General features: G+C 36.4%; 1 protein-coding gene across 1 annotated transcript in view; it reads left to right on the plus strand.

Moving 5' to 3' along the window:
* The window catches only part of CUL3 (cullin 3), a 59,389-nt gene that overhangs the window by 13,820 nt on the left and 30,835 nt on the right, over positions 1–14,734 (plus strand). Inside the window, exons 2-3 of the mRNA XM_042796556.1 lie at positions 5,604–5,801; positions 13,102–13,215. Of these exons, the coding sequence (XP_042652490.1) occupies positions 5,604–5,801; positions 13,102–13,215 (312 nt within the window). The remainder of the gene's footprint in view (positions 1–5,603; positions 5,802–13,101; positions 13,216–14,734) is intronic.

The following is a 14,734-nucleotide window of genomic DNA, read 5'->3' on the forward strand; positions in this document are numbered from 1 at the left end:
TTAAAAGTAAATATGTCCTGCAAGTGTGTTTACAGTGTTAAAACTTCAGAGAATTAGCAACAGCCTGTTTGGTCTGAGATCTTTGTGAGAACTTGATAGAACTCGCATAGGAACTCCTTCTGCGAAAAGCCTGAGAAACGGTGTCTAGTCACTAGTCTTGTGAATACTAGTTCATGTGCATCCTGTTTCTGCTGGTTGGTAAAGTTCTGTTGATACTCCTACTGAGATTCTGTAGGACATTTATTACCTCTTCTTTACTCCCTTCTTAACCATCTATTGCTTAAGAAGACTAAGTAGCTACTTTCAGTAAAAGTATGCTGGTGTAAACTGTCATGAATTCAGCCAGTTCTTAACAGTTTACTCCTGTAACTGCCTTTCATTACAATTCACAGCACTTGAAGCATTCATATATAAGAGGGAGCAAGTTCTGTAGCATTAAGGGCAAAATGACCAACTGACAAGAATATGAAATGAAGTTGCATTCAAAGGAAACAGTGTTGTAAAAACTAATTGTATAGAATGGAAATTACACCCCAAAGTATTTATTCCTATGCAAAGTAATCTCAATTTCCAGCAGTAGATCTGTTTGTTCTGTGTGAATATGGGAGTTTTAATATTGTTCTTTAACTGTAGCTGGTATAAGCTATAGAACAAATGTTCCACTGGTGACCACAAGCATTTTGTTGCTCACCTTTGTTATCCTGCAGTGTGTTTTAGTTGGAAGACTGATACTGGCAGTATTGATAGGTCGCACTCAGGGAGCCCTAGTTTTCTGGCTTCTTCAGTGTATAGCTGTAATGTGTATCGCCAAATCACAGAATGGTTGAGGTTGGAAGGGCAGCTCTGGAGGTCATCTTGTCCAACCCCCCAGCTCAAGCCGTATCATCTAGAGCCAGTTGCTTAGGAATGTGTCCAGATGGTTTTTTAATATCTCTAAGGATGGAGACTCTAAAACCTCTGGGCAATCTGTGCCAATGCTTGGTAACATTCATGGTAAAAGTTTTACTGATGTTCAGAGGGAATTTCCTGTGGTTTAGTTTGTGCCCATAGTCACTGGTCCTGTCACTGGGCACCACTAAAGAGAGCCTGGCTCCTCTTTCTGTACAGCCTCCCCTTAGGTGTATTTATATACACTGATTTGATCCCCGCGAGGCTTCTGAGCTACAAAGGCCTGACTCTCGCAGCCTTTCCTCATAGTAGCTGCTCCAGTCAGTTATCTTACTGGCCCTTCACTGGAGACTCTCCAGTATATCCATGTCTCTCTTGTACTGGGGAGCCCAGAGGTGGACACAATACCCCACATGTGTCTCTCAGTGCTGAATAGAGCCCTTGACCTGCTGGCAACACTCCTCCAAATGCACCCCGAGATACTATTCTTTGCCTCAAGTGTCCATTAGCTCCTTGTCAACCTGTTGCCCACCAGGAGCCTCGGGTTCTCTTCTGCCAAGTTGCTTTCCAGCCAGTTGGCCCCAGCATGTGTTGATGTAGGGGGTTGTTCCTCCCCAGGGACAGGGTGTTGCACTTCTTTTGAACTGTGACTAGAAGGGAGATGATAATATTTTGTATGAAGTTATATGTTAATACCAGAACCGTTGGAGCTTAGCTGTTCACCCCTTTTGATTTAACTAATGGTGATAAAGTTCCTCGGAAGAGGTGGTGGCTGCAGTGTTAGCCTCTAGGAGAGAGACGCTGAGAAGTACATTCAGGACTGTTACTAGCTTTACCTGCTGGTGTCATGCTCTTCAGGTGATAATGGCAATAGATTGCTGACAGGAATTGTTTGTTCAGTCTTGAGGATTTTAATAGGATAGACAAATATTATTAAAGAAAGGGCTTGCATCTATCTGATCCTGCACTGTGGCTATATGGTGGAATAAATGACCTTTTGAGTCCTCTGCAGACTTCTTTTTTGTGAAACAATTACACTTTCATGTACACTGATATTTTAGACTAATTTCCTCAAGATGTACTGCTACACTTTGAGTTCAGATGTTTGTGTTCAAGTTGCATCTTTGAATTATTAGCATTTGGGCAGCGGTTTGTGGAAGTTTTCCAACTAGCAGCTTCTTACAAACAGCTATCTCTGCTGCCAGTAACAGACTTCATCTCTCTCCCATTCCCCAAGAAAAGTAATGTTCAGATAAACTGGAATACATTAACACATTTCCTCTTTGGACACTGGCTTCTTACTATCTTGGTGAATCTGGATGTAAACACTACTGAAATTACTGGGGTTTTGCTTTTGAAAGCTTTTCTGAACCTGGGTGGTTTTTGTTTTCAGAGCACCATCAGAAGCAGTAGTCTAGTTTCTGCTTAAATCTGTTAAGAATAGAAGGCACAAGCAAAGCAACTGTATAACAACTGTGGAGTTCACTTTTAAAATACAACCCTTAGAAGAAATCGGGGAGTCAGCATGGAAGAGCATTTGGGCTTTGATCCTGTATTCATATTTGTGGAAGTGGATCACTTAGAGGCTTTGTTGTTGATAGTGATCTAGAGAGTTACATAAATCTTCACTGTTGGTTTAGATTGGGGGCTTAGGATCACAGTTCTCCAGCAGTGTTTTTAGAGATCCTTTTGTACAGAATTCTGAAAGGTGCCAAAATTATTCCTTAGGTGTTTGGGGTTTTTTAAAATCTGCATGCAAGCCTGACTTAAGGAAGAAAGATGAAAAGGGGTGAACATCTGAGTTAAATAATTCAAGGATAGGTTTGGTCATTGCAATTCTTGCATAACTTTGAGAGTAGTGATACAGGAAGACCTGTTCTGTTCAAAAGCTAAACAGCTTTTCAGCAGTGGAGAGGAAATAATAATTTTTTGCTAAAGCTTTACTACTGTGATTTACTGTCTGATAGAGTGGAGATATTTAAAGTATTAGAAGTCTTTGTTAGAAAACGCTGCTGCAAACAAGGTAGCTATGCTAGATGTTTTTTGGAAGGTGGTGCTCTTCTAACCTGATAACCCAGAACTTCAGCAAACCTGTTCCCAAAAAACCTCACAGATAGTAATCTAATGTAAGTCAGTAGCAGAATAGGAAGCTGCACTGAGAAGCAGAGTCCTTCATGCTTAATCTTAAAAGGTAATAAGTTTATAATACTATTTCAAATATTTCTATAACCCATGGAGATGTGTACTCCTTAAAATTACCTTTTATGGATCTTTTTTGTGCTTCCAGAGCAGCTTGTGGTATGTGAATTGTTAAGTGGCAGAAAGCTCTGTGTTGATGTTTGTATTCACTGAGTTTGAAGCAAATAATGTTACAAGCATTCCTTTTTTTTTTAATAGCATTTGGATTAAAAGCAGAAGAATTAAACCATTCACTTTTAGCTTTTTCTATCCAAATTATTACAGATCTGAATTATTAGATGTACTTCTTATCTATAATATACAAAAATGCTTACAGGCTGACCAACCCACAAACAGCAGTGCTATAACACCTCTTCAAATTAGTGGCCGGTGGTTTGCCTGTTTTTACAGATGGTACTTTTTTTTTTTTTAAATACAGTGAGCAATTAAATTGCAGTTGAGATAAAAAGGTTGTCATGTTGGCTGGGAGATTTTTGATTAGCAAGGGGAGAAAATGGCATTGGGAAGTGTTCGTTTGAGTCTTTGAAAACAAAACCTCATTTCTTTTGAAAGGAAAACTGAAAACGTTTTACTTGGGTTGCTTTTTGCAATTCTAAATGGTTGCCTTCATTATCAGTACTTGTAAAATTGCTTGTTCAGGAAGGCTTTAGAAAATAATTTCCCTGAAGAGGCTCCGATGTGGCAAATGCAAATTAAAAAGAAAATAACTGACCTTTCAATATTATACATAGCAGAATAAGCAAAAAGCAGGGGGAGATGACGCTCCACCTCTGTTACTTTGAGGTTTTGGTTTTGCAAGATAGAGAGCTAAGAATTTTTTAATGTGTTTTGTGATTTTGTTGGTTTTAGATATACAATGACATATCGCTTAAGTTTTGGGTACATACAGATTAGTTGGCTAGTGGATCTGGTATCAGGAGAGTAGAAAAAGTGTAAATAGGATTATTTTTATCATGAAGATATTTGTATTTAGGCAGAACTCCAAAAAGATGAGGAAGATGGAGTATGTGTCTCATTTTGATCTTGTTCAGTAGCCCATTCCTTCCCAAGGCAGTGTGAATGGCTTATCCTTACTGTGAGCTGTACTTTTATTTATAATGCCTAGAAAACTTGATATTTTGAAATTTTATGTAAAAATGTGCTTTAAATGAAAAAAAGTTCTGCTAATCATTGTGTTTGATTACAAATGCAGGCAAAGCTATTCTTCCATGCCTTTCCTCTATTCACTTAGTGTTTTTTAGGTAGAAGGGGGAGGGAGAGGTAGATCACAGCTGGTCATGATTTTCCTCTATAATGTCATACCACTATTTTTTACTCTTTGACTACTTTCAGCTCTTATTTTCAAGGCTGCTCTGACATTATTGGCAGACTCAGGGATATTTTTTTTGTCCACAGTAATTCTAGGAATATCAGTTTTTTTCCTCTCTTCAGCCTTTTTATTTAGATCTAAAATGCCAGATCAGTTCCTTTTTGTATAAGCTAAACCAAACTTAACTTTAAACACCGTGTTTCAAATTTGGTTCCGTTCAAGAGTGGGGTTCTTTCAGCTGAGTAAGGAAAGTTGGCTAAATCACAAACTAAGCAATACTGACATCTGATGTTTCGTTGCTATGTTTGTCACCCCAGATACTGCTTTGTCTGTAAAGCATCATATTTTGAAGCACCTTTGTATTGGTAGAGCATAACTGTAAATGGTTCACACTAAGCACTGGGTAGTAGAGTACAAAAGTTGGTTTACTGTTATATTAAGACTCTTTCTTGTGAGAGTTTCTCTCTGAATTTTTCTTTATTGCTCTAGTTTTTACAGGGTGTATTTACTGAAGTATATAGTGTCTGAATAACAGATCAAGTGGGTGCATATTCTGCTTAGTGCTTGATGTATATCCTGTAGCAACTTATATAACCATATTTGTGCAATGGAAATATATTGAATACAAATGTTAATTTTTTACATTTGTGGGGTTTTTCAGCAACACCTGTAAGTATTTAGATTGTAGGCAGGTAATTCTTTGGCCATTAGTACATTGTTGTAAACAAAGAATACTGAGGTAGCTCAAGCAGATGACTACTAAAGTTTTGTTAACTGTGTCGGGTGTTATTAGCTTTTATTGTACAAGTTGATTTGGAGTCTCGTTAAGCAGATCATTGTTGCTAGCAAAGGAAAGTTATCTGACAATCATGAACACTGTGGGGGAGGAGTAGGGAAGATACTCATGTCCATGATTACCAGCCTTCCTGCCTGCACATGCTCTGGAGTTGGGTTCTGTGGATTTGCAGCTCTGAAGGAGAAAAACATTAAACTTTCAAAAATTAAAATTTTCATAACTGTGTCTTAAAATCCCTACTAATTTAATAAATAATGTTTTCTTTTGATAAAATTTGAAAAAACTTGTGATAAAGGAATGAATACATTTTTGCAGAAACAATTACTGTTCCTGGAATTGCAACTTCTAAAGATAACTTTCTGTAGTGATCTTCCTTGATTCTAAATAATAATAATTGTTTCATTTTTATAGATGACTATGGATGAGAAATATGTGAACAGCATTTGGGATCTTCTAAAAAATGCAATCCAAGAGATCCAGCGTAAGAACAATAGCGGTCTCAGTTTTGAGGAGCTGTATAGGAATGCATATACAATGGTGTTGCATAAACATGGTGAAAAACTCTACACTGGACTAAGAGAAGTGGTCACTGAGCATCTAATAAACAAGGTATGTCATTTTATGAATTAAAATTGAAGTGTCTTGTATGAAAGAATCCTGGACAGTTATTTTAATGACAAAAAAAAAATCTAACTTTATTACGTTATTATGTTGCTTTGTGTTGGAAATTGTATTGCTACCCTTGAAAATGGAAGTTTAGAGCTAACATCAAGTTTAAATGAATTCATATTGCAGATACTGTTTGTTGTAAGTTGCTGATGGAGGGTGGGCCATAGGAAGTATTTGAAAGTGTCTAAGAGGAAACAACTTTAGTTGGATCATAGCTGTTGAGAGCTGGGAATTTTTAAAAAAATGTTTGTGGCCTTTTGGTGGTGTTTTGTGACTTTCTCAGAATAAATTTTGGTTTGTTCTCCAGTCAGTTTTTTCATATGTGCAACAAAATAAATACCAATGTAAGAACCTATTTGTTATGGGCTAATGAACTAATTCACAAGTTAATGAGAGAGTTGTGCTAGGATTACGCTATTTAAAGAGGCGGTAGGCAATGTACAAAAACATCAGCTCAGCAGCAACAAAAGTCCTGAGTAGTCTGCATTCTATCATTTCAGCCTTTTCAACAAAATGACATGCAGAAACTTCTTGTTTCTGAAGATGTCTCATCTGAGGAAAGGGCTCTTCACATCTTGTGTTAGTTAAACCATGGAACCACCTCCTCGGTGTTTTTGAGGAACGTTTAGGGTTGATTAAGTAGTATGTCATTGAAAAAAAGTTAAAACTCACTTTTTAGGAGTCCGGATAATATTTTGTGGTAATAGGATCCTAAGCCCTAAGTAGGGAGGATACCTTCCTTACTTCTTGCAGGGACATCCATAGCTGCCTATCTTCGAAAAGAGATGGGTGTCCACTTTGATCCTATATACTGGCTCTGGGTCCAGATGGAGTGTCAGGTTTTTGTCCTGTTATTACAAAGTTTGAAAAGGAAAGTCATACACCATCATATGTCTTGGATGATTACTTCTGGCTGAATTACAGAAGGTGGATGGGAGATTTATGTCTAAATAATGCATAATGCTTGGGGAACTTTTTGCTCATTCTAACTGGAGTTACTGCTGTGGCAGAGAAATGTGTTATTTCTTTTCTAAAATCTTAGTTTTCAAGGGTGTGGCCCAGACAAGTGTAGTATTAAACTGCTTTGAATATGGATTTTTTTTTACTGTTTGCACAAGAAGAAACATCCTGTATGAAGTGGCTAAATATTTTATGGCTCTATTCTATAACTGTAGCACATCTGTGACTCTCAAACACTTCTGTCTTAATAATCTGTGCAGTCATAGTCTGTACTATTCATATAAAATGTGGAAAAGGGCTAAGGCTTTTTATGTCTTGTTCTTGTATATGCCTATGTTTACAGTCTATTCTTAATAATAATCATGATACTAGACTTTCAGTTTTCCTAGACTTTAGTTTATCCTGGTTTAATTTGAGGAAAGCTTCTTATCTTTGTTCCTAACTATGCTGCATATTAAAAATTACCCATATGCAAAATTAATTATTCTGAGATGCTGATTGTGGCAAACAGACAAAAGAGCAGAAGATCCTGTGAGTTTGTACTGTCACTGCACTGGCTGAAGGGGTTGCACTGATACAAGTGTAGAGAAACACCTTTCTGACACAGCCATTGTATCTGATGCTTAAAAAAAACCCCAAACCTTCTCTAATGGTCTTGTATTCTGATCTTTAACATGCTTAATCATATTATATCTCTGTGTATGGATAACATATAAATAGACGACTTAAAGTTTTTTAAATAGAAGGGCTAACTACTGAGTTTTAATAGTTAAATGCTGTAAAATTAAAAAGACTAAACTATTCAGATGCCTGATGATGTCATCTATGAATTAAATAATCCCAGGAAGAGATTAAAAAAAAAGAAAATGTGACTTCTGTCCAGAAGTTCTGAACATTAAGAAAACTTCTGTAGGCTCTCAAAGCTATTCCATGTCCTTTTTGGTGGTTTGCTTAATGATGTTATGTTGAGGCAGCTATAGATAGAAGTATGGAAGAAACAGTTCATTGTTTATTAAGAATAGGATCGGTTCTATAATGGCATTTTATGATTGTGCCATTAGTACTTGTAAGACAGATAAAGTTTTTGTTTAACCTCACACTTCGTGTAACAGAAATTTTAGAGGAATTTTGTGTTTTCAGTGTTACTTTCCAAGAGCAATTCTCTGTTAAATGTTAAGTAGCTAATTAATAATAAATGTTCTCATCACAAGTGTTTCTAAACTTCTATTCAGAGAATCAATGATGGATGCTAGAGTTCAGAAGAGGGAGATTTTGCCAACTGAAGTTTTGTTCATGAAATCTACTAAATTTTATCAAAATAAAAATGTGCAAAAACTTAATTTTAGTAAAGGACTGCAGTCAGTTCAGGGAATCTCCTGAGGAGCCAAACCAAAATTTTGAATTGCTAGAATCCTTGAAACAGAATTGCTGTTTACTATCCATATCTGCTGGCTATCTTTGTACAAAAAAGTTACATTCCTCTAGTAGTCTAGTCATTCTGGTTAATTAAGAATAGATGAAGAGACTAGGTAAAGGCATGGTATTTGTTCAGACGTTTTTACAAATAGTTTTCAAGCTTGGAAAGCAAAAGTTTTTATTTTTGGTGTGGCACAGTTAAGAGCTATATTTATGCTTTATGCTTATTAGCTAGATGAAAGTTGTGCTTCCTCAGCATTTTTATTAGAAAGAAACACAGCACTTTAAAGAAAAAATTATTTAACTTTCCAACAAGAAAACATAGTACTGTGCACTGTCTTTACAGCCTGTTTAATTGTAAATAAAATGACAGGTGCAAACATGATCAATGTGAGATATAAGCATGTGAGCAAGTTACTATAAAGCATGCTTGGTTTTGAACTTGCGGACTCCAGTGGTGTGTAGTTACGGCCACTGGCTTGTGGCTGCTTGATGAAGGCAGTAGTAAGCCAGGTCGCTTGCACTACACCATTGACAGGAGCCAGCTGTCTTGAGCTACCTTGTTTTTACTGCAGGGTAAGGACATGCTAAAACTTGTCTTTGTCTGTGTATTGACATCATTATTAAAGTATAGTACATGTAGAATTGTATTTAAAAATGCCATTGAATAAAAAGTACTGAAACCTTTAATTCAGGCATTTAATTCTTGAGCATCTGGTGCTTCATTGTTCTGTTTCTTGTTTTTTGGCAATCTTGTAGCTTGATATGGACTCTCTTCCTTTGCACTTGAGCTTAATCTGTTGCTTCTTCACACAAACGCTGTAAAAGTGTTTTTTAAAAAAAACACACAGAGCTTAGTTTACAGCACTCTAAACCATTTGACAATAAGCAACATCACTTGTGTTAGAATAAGAAAATCTTGAAGTTAAGTTTGCAGGATAATACTTGTAAAGTTCCCTTCGTTTTTATGAACACTTCATAGTCTAATGAAATCTAAACCTATGACATGCAACATCATATACATCCTGTAAATTGTGTGTGTATGACAAAGAAATTGATTGATTTGTTGGCCAAGCCCAGTACAATTTTGTTGTTTTTTCTGTGCAGTGTATGTGAGAGCTTCAGAGATGTAAAGCACTGTCCTAAACTTCAGTGGTCTGAATGGAGGTACTAGAGCATTACTGAAAAGGAAGAGATGTTTGTGATATTCTCATGTTCTATAAGATGTCTTGATCTTACCAAACATTTCTGTTACTGTCGCTGAATGTTTTACAACGTGGTGATCTTTGCTGATACAACTGGGGGAGTTTGCTAGCAACTAGTGCATGCTATTTCAGAATAATAATAAATGCAGACATGCAAGAAAGCCTTCAGTAAGGGGGGCATGGAGCCAGTCATTATGGCCGTGTTGTTAAGTGCACAAGGAATTGTGTGGGGTGCTAGTGCAGAAGGTATGAGGTGACAGAAGCATGTCTACTCTGGGGCTTATAAAAATGTCTAGGATCCTGGGCAAGCTTTAAAATTTGCTGTCGTGGTGTTGCAGAGAGAAGGGGAGAAAGAAGATAGGAATCTCCTACAGAGAATTTGAAATTATTTCCATAACATCTATGAAACAGGGAGGAATGACGTGAGTTGTGTAAGAGAGAAATTAATTAGTGAGCATTAGGGTGCACTGTAAGCCTGACTGACAATGTATGAAGTGTTATCTGCCTTTATCTTCCCTTAATGATGTTTTAAGATGATCTTGTGCAAGTCTGCAGTTACATGGAGGGCAAAAAGAAGTAAGGAAATTGCCAGAAAGTAAAGGCAATTCAGAATCATCTGTATTCTTCAGTAGTTTTTTTCTTTCAGCAAAAAGATAGCTGCAGGGGTTAACAGACATTTCTGGTAAAGTCATAGTTAATATGTTAATTTAGTTAGAACTCAAAGATTTTAGAATACTATCTTTCGGACTACTTGGACTTCTGTATAAGATGAAGAAATTCTCTAATCAAAGTCCTGAGATGTTGAGGTGTTAGTTCAGAAAGTGCCATTCTATACTGCTGTTTCCCACAGAAGGTTCTGGCTGTCCTTACAGTAGTGGAAATTACATAATTAAACTATTCGTGCTGCTGCGTCAGACCAAACACTGTAAGAGAGAAAATATTAGGCCATAAGTCTGCTTTGTGTACACTTAATAGAGAGTTATTTAAAGGTATTGAAAGCTAATGCCAACAAACTGTTGTTAAGAGATTGGTGGGGGAGTGTGCTATCTTTCCATAAGAGCTATATCCAGTATAAAATACAGTTGGACCTGGAGTTACATACAAGATTTCATCCTTGCAAATACAAGACCACCTTACATAGGTCATGAAACTGCTAATTTATTTCTGAAACTATATATGGACAGCACTATTTAAGCTGGATATGCCTGCCAATTTACTGCATAGCTGCAAAGATTGTCACAGAAATCACTACAAGCTCAGCTAATTGAGAATAACATTCTGCTGATAAAAATCTTTGAGATCAAAATTTTCTTAAGGCTTTGGAAGAGCAGCAGCTGTGTCTCTGAAGGGCTTCCTTCTATAGAAGAGTGTAGATATCCAGGTTTTTTAACTTCCTGTAGTTTATTCCACTAAAGTGGTTTGACTCTGTGCCTTTGCATGGCTAAGATGTTTTGTGTGTTATTGTAGTTTTTCTCTAATATTGTTGTATTCATGGCCCATACAAGGAATGTGTTCAAAGCTTATTAACTAGACAGCTGTTGCAGGCAATAATTCGGTTGGCTTTTGTAACAAGTAAAGGAACGGCTTCCCAAATCTGTCTGCAGCTTAAAATAAACCTAGGAGAATGTAATTGAGATGCTTCACAGACTCTTAAAGTAGTTTTGTACAGCACCCATTCCTGGATTTAAAACACATTTCCAGAAAGCTACATGGCACGTACTGTATGGAGCATGGGTGGCACAAATCCGAGCATTCCTGTGTCTGCTTCGAAGCAAGTTGTCATTGCTACCTCATGGTACCATTTTGCTACTAGTTAGTATGTGATTTGTCGCTGGCTGGTCTAAGTAGGATTATAGTGATGGATGTATGTAATTATGAAGGCACACTGCCTCTGTGTTATTTAAAAAAAAAAAAATAATAAATCTTTGACCTTTCAAGAATTCTGTGATGGCCTCATACACTTGGGTAAAATTGATCAATCCTACGCTGGTTATCTGTGCTTGTGAACTAACCATGTTTTTAGTTTTGGTTTGGTAGATTTTACTAGTGAGGGTGATCTAACAAATAATGTTTTCAGTGTTTCTCCATATTGAGTAAAGAAGTGAAAGCAAGCATGTCATGTTTGTTTCTCTTGTTCTGGGAGTTTCTGTGTATTCTTTACAAGGTATGGCTGGTGAAGTTTTTAATGCACATTTACATTTTAGCTAAAAACTACATAGATTGGATTACAATAGGCCACACATTTGGGAGATCAAAAGGGTAAATGATGATCATTATCAGAAAGGATGAGGCAGCTAAGCAGTGCTGGTTATGACTTACAATTGCATATTGTGTTTTCCAAAAGCAAGGAGGAGAGGCCTTACTCAGATGTGGGGAGTAGGTGTTTGAAGATTTCAGAAACCTTTGAACAACCTACAAGCATACCTAGATTAAGTAACAAGGTGAATATTACGGGGATAAGTTTCCACAGCTTCTCGAGAAGAGACCATTGTGTTCGTATGATATGCCATGCTGTGTTTCTGGTTTGCTCATCTGAGTTTATGGAGTGTATATAGTAGTGTGGCAGACTGAATTTTTTGTTATGCTGGTTTTGCCTAATAACTTAATAAAACTTAAATGACAAAGTGAAGTCTGTCAGGTGGTTGCTTCTGATGTTGGTGCAACTTGTGGCTGCTTGTTGTGTGTGTTTTGTTTCCTGTTTGCATTCTCTATACTGAAATGTATGCTATTGCACAAGCATAAATGCAAATCTATAAAAGCAAAAAACAAAACCAAAAACATTCAGTTAGAACAGAGGGCAGAACATATTCTGCATGTTATGTCAAAAGTCAATTCACGGATTTTTTTAACTCTGGAATATTTTTTTACGTTCCCTCAGGTTTCTCTTTACATGAGTTTAAAGCTTGAGCACTGTAGTATATGCCTATTGCATGAAAATCAAAACATGAAACTGAATGTTCTTTTTATTAGTAAGGAGTAGTATTGTCAAAAAGAAATAAAACTTTAAGTTGATAGTACAAATGAATCAACTAGCAAATAAGTTCGTAAAAACAATGATTATTTTCTTTTGTTTCCTGGAGTTGTCTTGTTGGTGATTATGAACTGTTAGTAGAAGAGTCTGGTCTTTAACAGGTGACTGTTTCCTTTCAGGTCGGTTTGCTGTAACTTTTTGCTACCTCAAAATGTCTTTATAAATGTCATCATGGCCAATTTTCCACGTGTACTTGTTCCTGTTTGTAATATTTACCAGTGCTACCCAATATTCTGAAGTTACTTGTGAAAGTAAAGCTAACATTAATTGAAACACTATAGCATAGGAAATTAAACCTCTGAGGAGTTGTAAAAAATTACTTGTAGCATTTGAGATTTCGGGCATTCCTTTGAAATGTAATATCCATGTTTATTTTGTTGCTCTTGTTTTTTTAGACTGGGTTTTCTTACTTGTGTGAAGACCTATTTTTACACAGAAGTGAGTAGGGATTGTCAGCACCCAGGAGGACTTCGCAAGAATGTGTTTATAATATTCAGGTTCACAGAGAAGCAAGATAGTTTGTTTTTGTTTTTTTTTTTTTTTTTTTAAGCAAAGCGTGTTAAGATTTAAATGATGCCAGAGAAACTGACTTGGATTTATGACAATATACTATTTTTTTTTGCTTCAGGTGCGGGAAGATGTGTTAAACTCCTTGAATAACAACTTTCTACAAACACTAAACCAAGCATGGAATGATCATCAAACTGCAATGGTGATGATTAGAGATATTCTGATGTATATGGTGGGTATTCAGCATTTTCACACATTTAGCTTGATGCAGTAAGTTGTCTTTTGACAAATGCAAACAAATTAGCTGGAGGGGTAAAAAAGCAAGGCATGTTTATCAGTCTTCTTCCAGAGGTGACTGTCTGTCCCTTGTTTTGAATTCCGTGTGTGCATGTGAGACTATCACGGGTGTGTGACAAATTATAATTGGATTCTTCTTTCAGGTTATCTCATTATCTCTTAAAAAATGCATCTGATAAATGGTTGATTTTTGCAGTTCTTAAAAAATAATCTGGTCAGACTCACTCTGGCATGTTACAGATGCTACTTGCATGTTTTAGTTCATATAGTGGTGGTTGCTTACTGTGGTGAGCCTCCTCGAACTTCCAATGTAGTTGCTGTTCTTCAAGCTTAAGAGTTTGAAGAGGATAAATTTATTTAGGTAGTTTATATGTTTAAATTCCCAGAATGGTGGGCATGCTCTGAGGATGCAGGAGAGTGTTTTTTTGCATAGCTTCTAGCCAAAGGCTTTAACTTCAGAAGGAAGAGAGATGTGTGTTGAGACACTGTGGGGTTTTTATGTAAAATCTTTTTTTTCCAAAATATCATGCTGAAGATAGTACTTTATGCAGCATTAGACAGGTAATGGTACTGACTTTTTTTGTCAAAAAAGATGCTTAGCTGAGATTGAATTCTGCTGAACAATTGGAATTAAGATTTTGTAGCTGTTAAAGATTTCATGATATGAAATTAAACCTGTTTGTATTAGCTATGAAGAAATCCTGTTTGGTTAATAAGCTACAGAAAGTTAAAGAATATGGGGTAATTAGCCATATAGCTTAATTTTTAAATTATTTTTGAAAAATGAGTTTACTGGCTTTTGTGTTATGGGTTTTGTGATTTTTTTTTTTGTGTGTGTGTGTGTTTTTTTTTGTTGTTGTTGGTAGTTGGTTGGGTTTTGTTTACTTTTTTTTTTTTTTTTTTTTTTTTTTAAGTTGGGAAAAGACTACATATCTTAGTATCCAGAGGGCTGGATAAAATGCCTTCAGTGACACTTAATGATCTGTGTGTCTTATCTTGCCAAAAGGAGGATTGAAAGATTATTTTGAAGATGTACTATCTTTGCTATGAGAAATACTGGAATCTCTAATCTGTTTGTGAAGGACAAATACAAATCAATTTCTGCTAGCTGCACCTGGGAAAATTCAGGAATAGTTAACAATTAGAATAATTTACCAAAGCTAGTGGTGAATTGTCAGAAACATTAGAAGATGAAATCCAGAGCTTTCTAGTGGAGTAGTTGTTGCGTTTTAGTCAAGTAGTATGTATTATTTCAGTACAGGAAGTGCTGGATGCTCCGAGGTCCATAGGTGGTCAGAGTGGATAATAAAGTGTTATGTGCTGCTCTTAAGTTCAATACCTCTTTGATCCCTCAGTGTCAGAGAAAGTTAGCTTATCGGCTGTTCCAGTCTGAGTGTATTGATCGGTGTATTGAGGACCAAGAAGTCCCCTCTTTCAGGAAGGGTTACATGCTT

This window comes from Tyto alba, unplaced genomic scaffold (assembly GCF_018691265.1).
Source record: "Tyto alba isolate M040663 unplaced genomic scaffold, T.alba_DEE_v4.0 Super-Scaffold_10, whole genome shotgun sequence".
NCBI lineage: Eukaryota > Metazoa > Chordata > Aves > Strigiformes > Tytonidae > Tyto > Tyto alba.